Source organism: Balaenoptera physalus, assembly GCF_965194825.1.
Source record: "Balaenoptera physalus genome assembly, chromosome: 18".
NCBI classification, from domain to species: domain Eukaryota; kingdom Metazoa; phylum Chordata; class Mammalia; order Artiodactyla; family Balaenopteridae; genus Balaenoptera; species Balaenoptera physalus.
Genome location: NC_138899.1, coordinates 65,753,143 through 65,764,866, shown reverse-complemented (window position 1 = coordinate 65,764,866; position 11,724 = coordinate 65,753,143). Strand labels below are relative to the sequence as shown.

General features: G+C 47.5%; 1 protein-coding gene across 1 annotated transcript; it reads right to left on the bottom strand.

Moving 5' to 3' along the window:
• Window positions 1-3,185: 3,185 nt before the first annotated feature.
• CCDC70 (coiled-coil domain containing 70) lies at window positions 3,186-11,710 on the bottom strand. Its single transcript, XM_082434524.1, has one exon. The coding sequence runs from the start codon at window positions 9,425-9,427 to the stop codon at window positions 8,606-8,608; it is 822 nt and encodes a 273-aa protein (XP_082290650.1). The 5' UTR covers window positions 9,428-11,710; the 3' UTR covers window positions 3,186-8,605.
• Window positions 11,711-11,724: the final 14 nt, after the last annotated feature.

Below are 11,724 nucleotides of genomic sequence, written 5' to 3'. Positions count from 1 at the left end.
TTTTTGGCTGCGTTGGGTCTTCGTTGCTGCGCGCGGGCTTTCTCTAGTTGCGGCGAGCGGGGGCTACTCTTCGTTGCAGTGCGTGGGCTTCTCATTGCGGTGGCTTCTCTTGTTGCGGAGCACGGGCTCTAGGTGCACTGGCTTCAGTAGTTGCGGTGCGTGGGCTCAGTAGTTGTGGCTCACGGGCTCTAGAGCGCAGGCTCAGTAGTTGTGGCGCACGGGCTTAGTTGCTCCCCGGCATGTGGGATCTTCCCGGGCCAGCGCTTGAACCCGTGTCCCCTGCATTGACAGGTGGATTCTTAACCACTGCGCCACCAGGGAAGTCCCCAAGATCCGCTTAACTTTTTATGTGGCTGAAGAATGCCCATCTGGTCCATTGGAAGAGCTTTCTGCCTTAGCTGTTTTAAAGGAAAGGCATCTAGGAGTGCCCACCGAATGGGGCCATTTGAATTTAGTTGACCAAAGCTTGGGTTCTGGAGCAGAGACAACCTGGGTTCAAATCCCCATTCTACCTCTTACTGATTGTGTCACCCTGGACTCCCTGTGCTCAGTTTCCTCACTCGTAATTGAAGCTAATACTGGTGCTACCTCACCAAGTTGTGGTGAGGATTAACTGAGACGTAACGCATGCAATGGGCAGCGCTTAGATCAGTGCTTAAAGCCAAGTGAGCTCTCAGCCAACATCAGCAAGCGTTCTCTCTTCTCAGGGCTCAGCTGTGTCTTCTGCCTGCATTGATTAGGAAAATGTAGATCTAGAACTAGTTAAACCAGCGTCGCATTTTGTTGCTAAGCAACCAGCTCTGAGTTCTGCAAAAAGTGCAGCTCGTTGTGCAGTGACCCCCTAGCAATTGAGCCCCAGTCAGGCTGTTGCTAAGCGTTGTTTTATGTTACCCAAATCTCATTTCAAGTGTGGAGGAGGAGGGAGGCGTGCACAGACAGCACAGTCCTAAAGCGTGAGCAAAACCAGTCTTTCCAGCTGGAGGGGCTCACAGTGGGCAAAAAAAGAAAATAAGTGATGACGTGTGCTTGCACCCACCTGCTGGAGTGAGAGAAATCACCCGTATGATTTCCCCTTCTCTGGGGTGAAAGAGATTGTCATACGTCTTCAGCGTCGTATCCTCTGTAGAACAACGGGGTATCTCTTCTGCACCTCTTGGGGTCTGGGGTTGCATGGCCTGAGTGGGAACCTGGATATGTGGTTCCAAGCTGAGAAGGGGCAGGGCTGGAAGCACCTACAGCCATCCACATTCCTCCCCTCAGGGAAGTCAGGGGTCAGGGTCACTGACCTCAGGGGAGGTGTTCTCCCCTCATTCATTCATTCATCTATATCATTAAACATGTATTGAGTACTAAGTGCCCAAGATTTGCTAAGCACTGAGAATAAAGCCTAAAGTGGGACAGTTACTCTCCATCTTGTCCTGGTACTTAGTTAAAAAACAAAACAACACACTCTAGCTAGTTTATCAAAGTATTTATTGAAAGATAATAGGTTGCTTACAGAATCTCCCCAATAGTCAGAGAATTGGGGCTGGTGGATATGCAGCTAGGCACGTTGCCCGGAACACTGTTCTGAATCACCCCAGATGAGCCCCTGTCATCCCTGCAGTTGGGCTTTGGGCTTTGAGGCTCATGCCACTGTCCCAGGCAGGGACCCTTCTGCCGGGGCCTCAGCTCTGCTGTCTCATTTCCTGCCACTGTCACATGATGACTTCTGCCTGGCATCTTTTTCTTCACTGAAGTCCGGCATGGATGAGAGTGATAGGTGGAGCCTGGGTCGCATGTCTGAGCCATGGCTGCAAGGGAGGCTGGGAAATAAATTTCTGACCTTCCCTTATAAGGTGAGAAATTCCCCCGGACGTAAGAAGCGTATTCCAACGGTGTTGGGATCCCAGGGCAGCCACAAAGCCTTCAGACATGCATTGTCTGTGCCCTCTTAACCTTTACAGTCTTCTGGAGGATTCGGGCAGATAAACCAGAGAGGACAGCCCAGAGTGACCAGGGCAGGTACAGGTGCGAGAGGGACCACAGAAGGATCCCCACCCAGGGTCAGGGAAGGCAACCTAGGGCCAGTGATACCAGGCTGATCCTTGAAGGATGAGTGTGAGCTTATCAGCAAAGGTGAAGGCTGAGGGAAGGAGAACCCTTCAGATTACAGGTGTGACAGGTGCAAGAGCTCAGATTCACTGAGGAGCTCAAGCTCAGGGAAGGAGAGACATTCTGGGTGGCTGGAGAAAGGATGGGGCTGATGTCGGCAAAAGTGCGAGAAACACTGCTCTAAATAATATGCTTGTGTCACCTGCTCTTTGCATTTTAATTTTAGGCATTATATACTGACTTCTCATGATAAAAAAAAAAAAGGCAGATTTCCCATCCCCCCTCTTATTCTAATATTGTGCATTATAATTTTGGATAGATCACAATCAGTATTTATATTTACCTAACTATGTGAATGCTATTCACGGCTGAGTGTGCAGTATTCTACTGCTATTTTCCCTTTTCTGCACACGTCTTTGTTTCACATTACTGTACAACTATTGCTTTCTTCCCAGTTGCTCAGTTTTCTCCCTACTCACCAGTTAGTTATTTACCCTCAAACTCTCCCCCAGCAGTGTTAATATCCTCTCAATCCGTTCAGTCACTTTAAGTATTCCACCAATTTCATCTTTTTTTTTTTTCCACATCTTTATTGGAGTATAATTGCTTTACAATGTTGTGTTAGTTTCTGCTGTACAACAAAGTGAATCAGCTATACGTATACATATATCCCCATATCTCCTCCCTCTTGCGTCTCCCTCCCACCCTGCCTATCCCACCCCGCTAGGTGGTCACAAAGCACCAAGCTGATCTCCCTGTGCTACGCAGAGGCTTCCCACTAGCTATCTCTTTTACATTTGGTAGTGTATATATGTCAATGCTACTCTCTCACTTCGTCCCAGCTTCCCCACCCCACCGTGTCCTCAAGTCCGTTCTCTACGTCTACGTCTTTATTCCTGCCCTGTCACTAGGTTCATCAGTACCGTTTTTTAGATTCTATATATATGTGTTAGCATACGGTATTTGTTTTTCTCTTTCTCACTTACTTCACTCTGTATGACAGACTCTAGGTCCAACCGCCTCACTATGAATGACTCAATTTCGTTCCTTTTTATGGCTGAGTAATATTCCATTGTATATATGTGCCATTCATCTGTTGATGGACACTTAGGTTGCTTCCATGTCCTGGCTATCGTAAATAGGGCTGCAGTGAACATTGTGGTACATGTATCTTTTTGCATTATGGTTTCAATTTCATCAACTGAAACTTCTTCAGTTTCATCTCTTGAAGAAGTCTTTTTTAACACTTTCAGACCTGCTCCAGTCTGTCCTGGGATCCTGTCTGGATTTCAGCCACAGCTGTCAACCTTGGAGTCTCCCTCCTACTAACTCCTGTGTTGGATCTCATTCCCTGGATCCCATGTCTACCCTCATTTTGCTAAACTCCCTATTTTGGTGGCACTTCTCAGAAAAGGATGTGTTGTGGTAAATTGAGATCTTGTGTGCCTGGAGATGCCTTTATTCTACCCTTGCTCTTGATTGACAGCCTGGCTGAGTGTAGAGCCCGTAGTTGGAATCATCTCTCTCAGTCTGTTAAAGCCATTGTTCCATTGTCCTCCATGTGCCATTGTGGTGGTGCTGGGAAATCTGCAGATATTCTCTTATCTAGTCTTTCTCTCCCTCTCAGCTTTGACGATCGATCTTCTCTTTGCCACCAGTGTTCTGAAGTTCCATAGTGATATGTCCTCATCGGATGAGTTTTCACCCACTATTTTGGGCGCTTTGGGCCTTTTCCATCTGTAAACTTGTGTTGAGACATAGTCTTGAATGATTTCTTTGATAATTTTTTCCCCCTACATTCTTTTTCTTTTCTTTCTGGATCTCATTATCTGGAGGATGGATGTCCTGGACCCTTGTCCCACCTCTATTTTTTTTAACGTCCCTTGACCAATTTTCTTGTCCTTTTCTCATCTTTCTCAGAGAGTTCTTCAATTTTACCATCCAATCCATTTCTTTTTTTTTTTTGGCTGTGCCGTGTGGCATGTGGGATCTTAGCTCCTCGACCAGGGATCAAACCCACGCCTCCTGCAGTGGAAGCGCGGAGTCTTAACCACTGGACCGCCAGGGAAGTCCCCAACCCATTTCTTGAACTTTTCATTCCTGCTATGCGATACTGCCAATAACTCTTTTTGGATTTTCTGAATATTCCTAGCATTTTGTTCTTGTTTCAGGGATGCAATATTGTCTCTTATTTCTTTTAAAGCCTCCCTCTCCCTGTATATTCTCTGTTTCCTCCAAGTTACCGTTATCAGTTCACTTTAGCCCGTGTCATATTAGAGGCTTCCCTAAAGTGCCTGGTGATCCTTGGACATCTGCTCACATTTAAGGGGGGCAATAAAGAGGTGACTGGAAGCTCTGTGTGCACAGGCGAGTCCTCAGTGTTACACTTTTAGGCCTGTTCTCCTGGGATGGTCAAATTCCCCAGAGAAGATGCTTCAGTTTCCTGCCTAAAAGCTTGGCTGCCAGCATTCTGGGAACTGAGTGGAGAAAAAATGGTGGTGTGTATGTGTGTGTGTGTGTGTGTGTGTGTGTGTGTGTGAGATTAATCTATTACTGCATAACAGACTACTCCAAAACCTTGCATTACACAAATTTTATCATCTCAAGGTTTCTGTGGGTTAGAAATTCAAGGACAGCTTAACTGAGTGGTTCTGGCCCAGGTCTCTCATGAGGTCACAGTGAGATATGGGCTGGGTCTACAGTCATCTACCTGGGTCCGGAGGTTCTGCTTCCAAAGTGGCTCACTTAACATTCCTGGCAAGTTGCTGGTTGTCTGCAGGAGGCCTCATTTCCTCCCCATGTGTCCTCATGACATGGCAGCAGCCTTGCCTAGAGTGAGCGATTTAAGAGAGAGCAAGGCAGAAGCTATAATGTCTTTTATGACCTGGTCTCAGCAGTCATACTCCGTCATTGTCCACAATACCCCATTGGTTACACAGATCAGCCCTTTTCAGTGTGGGAGACGACTACCCCAGGGCATGCATACCAGGAGGGCGGATCCACTAGGAGCCATCTTAGAGGTTGGCTGCCACTAGGGTTGGGTGGGGTGTCTCAACACTTTTCAGGTACATCTTTACTTTTCAGCCATTTTTAGCAAGGTATCACCATCTTCAGCTAGACCTGATATCTCTAGCTCTAAGACCCTGAGTTTTGTCCTCTTCAAAGATTCAACCTCCAATCTCCTACATAACGGAGGAGCTACAGCCTCCGGCTCTACTGAGTTGGGGAGAGGACCTAGGAGTTTGCTTCTTAAAAAGACTTTCATCCGGTCTTCCCGTTATCAGCTCCACCTTTACCTATGCCTCAAGAAGTATTTGACCTGCTAATTCCTATGTCTTTCTGGAGGAAGGTGGCTCTGCAGTGTAAATTGGGTTGGTCCTTGTCTTTCCCCACTGCCAGTTGAAAATTCAGCTGTGTTTCTGCTAAGTCAGCTCCATTCATCCATCTGCTTTTCTGCTTTCAAAATTTTGGTTGCTACTGGCTTCTCTCCTATTCTTTGTTCTTGTGGATTTCCGTCTTTTTAACAATCTCCTTACCATGTTTTACTGGGATTTTGGGAGGGAGTAGAAGCTGGTGAATGCATTTGTATGTGATCTTTAGCTGGAAATCCCTTCCTCTTCTCTTTTCATCCCTGCTTCTTCTGGGCTACATCTTACCCCAAGTCAAGCCAGAGGAGGGCTTTAAGGAGATCACTGAGAGGCTTAAAATATGGCACCTAAAGTTTGGGTAACATGGTGATCTCAGTCATGCCTGAGAAATTCAAGGAGCGAGGAACTGGCCTAACAGCCAGTGGCATCAGAGCAGAGAGCCCTGGGTTTGGTAATGAGGGAATAGGGCTTCCCAGTAGACCACCTGTTGTGAACGGATTGGTCAGTCCTTCCCTCCTTGGCCCTCTACTTCTGGATAAAAGTTGTTCCAGAGGTTTGATTGTGGTGGGTGTCACACGGTGACCGACGGCAAGGCTCTAGAGGTCGGCTGGCCTGGGGCCCCCCCGGTAGGTGCTCTATCAGTCAGGGTTCTCCAGAGAGACAGAGTCAAGGAGCCACCGTGTCCCCACCACCCTAGTGGAAGCCGACCTCCAAGTCGCCAGCAACTGCAGGTAGCCAGCGGAAGCTGGGACGGTGGCATGGAATGGGTTCTCCCTCAGAGACCCCGGGGAGACCCAGCACTGCCAACAGCGTGACCCGCGGCTACGAGCGAATGCATTTTGGTTGTTTGTGGTAATTTGTGAGGGCAGCCCTAGGAAACTCATACAGTCATATTCTGGTAAATGATGGAGGTAACACTGGCTCCTGGCCATCCCTGTCGGACCATAAGCTAAGTCCGTTTCACCAGTTCATGCTACTTGCATGATGATTAGCAGTAATCAGTTATTCATGATCCTTTGTTCTTCTGGTTCTGAATTAGATGATACAACTATGTCACAAGTCCCAAAGATGAGCTAGGCACGTCACGCTGGGATGCACTGGTCTGTTCACCACTGAGACCTAAGGGGACAGAGCTGGAACAGTGGACATTTATGTCAGTTGCCTGGAAGAAGGGTGGACTCACAGAGGGACCCACCTGTCCTCCTCCAGTCCTTCAAATGACAGCTGTCTCTCCCAGTGGTTCCTATGGGATGCTGTTGGGGGGGAAATGCACATTCCCAGTTCCTGCCTCCACCTGGCTTACATTTCTTTGGGCTTAAGATCAACAATCTGTTCGCTTTTGTTTGGGGCAGAATCACTGGAATTGCTGAATTTGCAGCTCTTGCTGCACTGGGGTTCCCACCCTCCTGCACACCATGCACTGGACAGGTCTTCTCGAGTGAGGGCCCCTAGCTGTCTCCCCTTGAAATCTGATTCTCCACACCAGCATCTTATTCCCTCCACTTCTGACGTCTTTGCCCAGGGGCCCGTTGGGAGCTGAGGATGCAAAACTCGGTTTGTGGCAAAGGAGAAAGTGGCTCCCAGCGCCCTGGCCCTGACTCCTGAGGATCAGAGGCCTTGCAGGGAACCCCAACTTTCTCAGTGACACGGAGCCATGGAGACTGCTCTTGGGGTTGGCCCACTCTCCTGTACCCGGACATCTGCTCAGCACACCTAGGGGGACCCTGTCCCCTCCTCTCCCTGTTTCTCAACCACCCCCCCAAACCACAGTGAAATCCCCAGGCGCTTTAGGCTCATCCAGCCCTGATGCCGTCCTTGGCTGAGCTACTCTAAAGCCACATGCCATGACCCGGCTGTGTTAGAAAAGGAATGGGACCAACGGGCAGACGGTGTGAGCTCTAGTCCTGGACCTCCCATTTGCTACTTGCCTGGCCATGTGCAGTCCCTCTACTTTTCCAGGTCTCTGTTTCCTCACCTGTACAATGGGTTTATGTACCTTCCCTGTCAACCCACAGAGTTGTGGTGAAGCTTACATGAGTTGGCAGATGTGAACGTGCTTAACAAATAGTAAGGGATGCACAAAAGCAAGGTAAGTTGCTACGTGAATGACAGTGAGGGCCAGGCCCAAGAAAAGGGGAAGCAGGCGGTGTTGGCCTTGACATTTCTTTCTACCCACCTTCTGGTCCCTTCCATACCAATGCCCATATAGATGGTCTAATCCCAGAGGAGAAGTTAGGCATGTAAATTGCTGACCACATTAGTGTACATTCATTTAATGTACTACCTCCCTGGGGCATTTTAATTTTAAGTGAATGGAATGAGGGAAACACAAAGGAAGGAATTGATAATGCAGAGATAACAGGTATGTGAGACCTGCGTGAATGGGAGTATCGGGTCAGGGAGGTCTCCCTGACACCTCCCAGATGGCCCTACCTGGTCCACAGGACTCCATCAGGGAAGGGCAGTGCTCTTGTGGGCGGAGCTCTAGAGCCTCAGCCTAATGCCACGCCCCTTTCTCACGCTACAGAGAACGGGCAGTTGAGAAGTTTGGTGGAAACCTGGATCCGTGAGTGAGTGAACCACCGGGGGGATGCTGCCTCTGTGTTCTGAGTGGCCTCCCAGGTGAGGACAAACCACGGGTGAACTGTTAACAGCGTTGCAGCCTTTTCTGGGAAGCTGCCAGCCCGCTCGCAGCCTCCAAGACTGCCCAGAGTGGAGGAGAAATGACTGCCCCGCAGCTCCACAGAGGCAGAGAGATCTCCGCCCCTCTCTGTCCCTACGTGTCTCTTGCTGGCATCGCCCTCACCCCCATCCCCGTTCTGACTCTTTTCAGGAGAGTCCAGGGTCTCCACTTACACCCACCCACACATGCCGTGCTCACGGGGAGCTGCTCACGGAGCCAAGCTCTGTGGACAGCAGAGCAGCCTGGAGGACGGGAGTACGACCTCTGAGAATCACAAAACCTGGAAAAATGCAGCTGGCCTCCTTACAGAAGTTGGTTTTCCAGACCTCTCCTCAGAACTTTATTAGATCTTTTGAAGCCAGGAGACAAATAAGAGCGTGTTTTCTTCAGCACATGGGGTCACCCCGGACTCGAGTCCCAATCCATCAGTGAGGACCCCCCAGCCCTTTGTCTCCTGTGCTCACGCCCTGCCCCGGCAGGAGGCTGCCGACCGGGGCCCCCCATTGATGTTGCGGTGCCCCCCTGCCAGCCTCTGCTCCTCCACAACCTGAGCGCCCCCTTCCACCCAGAAGGCCTTCTCCTCCTCCCAGAGGGCCTTCTCCTCCTCCCAGAGGGCCTTTTTATCCTCCCACAGGGCCTTCTCCTCCTCCAGAAGGGCTCTTTCCTCCTCCCACAGGGCCTTTTCTTCTGCCCACAGGGCCTTGTCCTCCTGAAGGAGGTTCCGGTCTCTTTCCCACAAGGCATTGTCCTCTTTCCAGAAGGCCTTATCTTCCTTCCAGAAGATTTGGTACTTTTTCCAAAAGGCTTTCTCTTCTTCCCAGAAAGATTTTTCCATTTCCCAGAAGGCTTTTTCCTCTTTCCAGAAGGTTTTCTCCTCTTCCCAGAAAGGTCTCTCCTCTTCCCAAATGCCGAAGATCTGGCCCCTGAAAGCGCAGATCTTGCCACGGAAATTCCACATCTCTTCCCTGAAGCCTTCTATCTTCTCACGGAAGTGTCTCATCTCTTCCCGAAACACCTTTTCTTCCTGCAGCTTGTGGATTAGTTTCTTCTGGCGAATGTTGGATGAGGAGACCACCAGTGAGTGGAAGCAGGCAAGCTCCATCCATTTGCTCACCTTGACGGGAAACATTGTCTTGGTCAGCCAGGATGGTGGGGTGACTGCGATGGAGGACAGGGCTGCTGGCCAGGTCCAGGTCAGCTGGTCCAACCCTATGGGGGCACCAGAGAGAACATGTCCCTTGAGTATCACATCCCAGAAGGCAAGCCCTGGAGTCTGTGCCATTACTGGGAATTATTTTTTAATCTTACAATTTTTGTTTTTTTTACATATACGTGTATCTATTCTTTTTCAAATTCTTTTCCCATTTAGGTTACTACAGAGTATTGAGTTGAGTTCCTTGTGCTATACAGTGGGTCCTTGTTGGTTACGTATTTTACATATAGCAGTATGTACATGTCAATCCCAAACTCCCAATCTAACCCTTCCCCTCACCCTTCCCCCCTGGTAACCATAAATTCGTTCTCTAAGTCTGTGAGTTGGTTCTTGTTTTGTAAATAAGTTCATTTGTATCATTTTTTAAAGATTCCACATATGAGCAATGTCATATGATATTTGTCTTTCTCTATCTGACTTCACTTAGAATGATAATCTCTAGGTCCATCCATTTTGCTGCAAATGGCATTATTTCATTCTTTTTTATGGCTGAGTAATATTCCATCATATATATGTACCACATCTTCTTTATCCATTCCTCTGTCGATGGACATTTAGGTTACTTCCATGTCTTGGCTATTGTAAACAGTGCTGCAGTGAGCACTGGGGTGCATGTATCCTTTCGCACCATGTTTTTCTCCAGATATATGCCCAGGAGTGGGATTGCTGGGTCATATGGTAGCTCTATTTTTAGTTTTTTAAGGAACCTCCATGCTGGTCTCCATAGTGGCTGTATCAATTTACATTTCCACCAACAGTGTAAGAGGGTTCATTATTGGGAAATTTTAACCATTGTTCTCTTTGTCCCCTTGGTGGTATTTGTGAGGGGCAAGCTGTGGTAGAGAAAGACGCTGGCTGGTCATGGTTTTGCACTGAAGAGGTAGTCAGTACGTTCAAGCTCAAGGCTACTGAAATAATAGCATATCAGCCAACAAGGACAATGGTTCTCAACCAGAGTGTCAGGACACACAATTGTGACATGATCACTTTAGAGGTGTGTCACAGTTTTGTTTTGCTTTTAAATAATCAAGTGCCACAGCCCCAAGTGATTTATTTGTGTTACATCAAGCAGAATACATCTGAGGTTTTGGCTTTCTCACTTGGGAATTGTTCATAACCTTCTGATTGGGCGTGCTCACAGCAGGGGGCCACACATGTGCATATCCTCTGTTATAAGCCATGTGGGAAACAGAAGGTGAGACCCACAGACCTGGAGGAGTCGATTTTAGTAGAAGAATCTATTTTGGGAACAGAAGTTTAAAACCAAAAGGTGAAAGATGACACTGAATGTTGGCTAGGATGTGGGAAAGAGGAATTCTCACATGGTAGCCAGTAGCCATTCTCACATGGTAGCCAGTTCTCACATGGTAGCCATTACTGTTCAATAACAATATTGAGGACACATTATGACTCAGCTGCTCCACTCCCAGATACATGCCCTGAGGGAACTTCTAAATTGTGTCCAGGTTACGTGTACAGGAATGTTCAAGCAGCTGTGTTCACAAGAGCTCAACACTGCAAGCAGTCCAATGACCCTCACAATGTGGATGAACCTTATAATACTTATAAAACCTTATAATACTGAAAGAATCAGGATCAAAGACTTTGAAACAGAAAGTTCCAAAACAAGCAAAATTAAACTCTGTTGTTTAAGGAAATATACTTAAGTGACAACACAAAAAGACAAGCAAGGAAGTGAGTCCCATTAAGTCAAGATAGTAATTACTTAGGAAGTTGAGATTAACATATATACACTACTGTATATAAAACCGATAACTAACAAGGACCTATTGATACTATATAGCACAGGAAACTCTACTCAGTACTCTGTAATAACCTATATGGGAAAAGAATCTGAAAAAGAATAGATATATGTGCATGTATAACTGAATCACTTTGCTGTACACCTGAAACTACCACAACATTGTAAATCAAATATACTCCAATATAAAATAAAATTTTTTTAAAAAAAGTAATTACTTGTGTGTGAGGGAGTGGGTGGGGAGGTAGGATACTAAGGGCTGTGATTGGGTGAGGACGTGAGAGGGGCTTCTGAGGGGCCAGTAGTATCCCTTTTCTTTACTTGGTGGCAGTTGCCTGTGTGTTGTAATAAAAAAGTGCTAAGCTGTATACAAATGTTTTATGTACTCCAGTAAATGCATTGTATATCACAGTAAAATAAAAGCTAGGGAGAAAGAAAGAAAGAAGGAAGGAAGGAAACAAAGAAAGAAAAGAAGGAAGAAAGAAAGAAAGGAGGGAAGAAGGGGGGGAGGGAGGGAGGAAGAAAGAAGGAAAGAAAGAAAGGAAGGAAGGAAAGAAAGGAAAGGAAAGGCAGAAAGAAAGAAAGAAGGAAAGAGAAGGAGAGA

Coding starts and splice junctions, on each gene's coding strand:
- CCDC70 (XM_082434524.1), bottom strand. CDS start 9,427: ATGGCACAGACTCCAGGGCTTGCCTTCTGGGATGTGATACTCAAGGGA.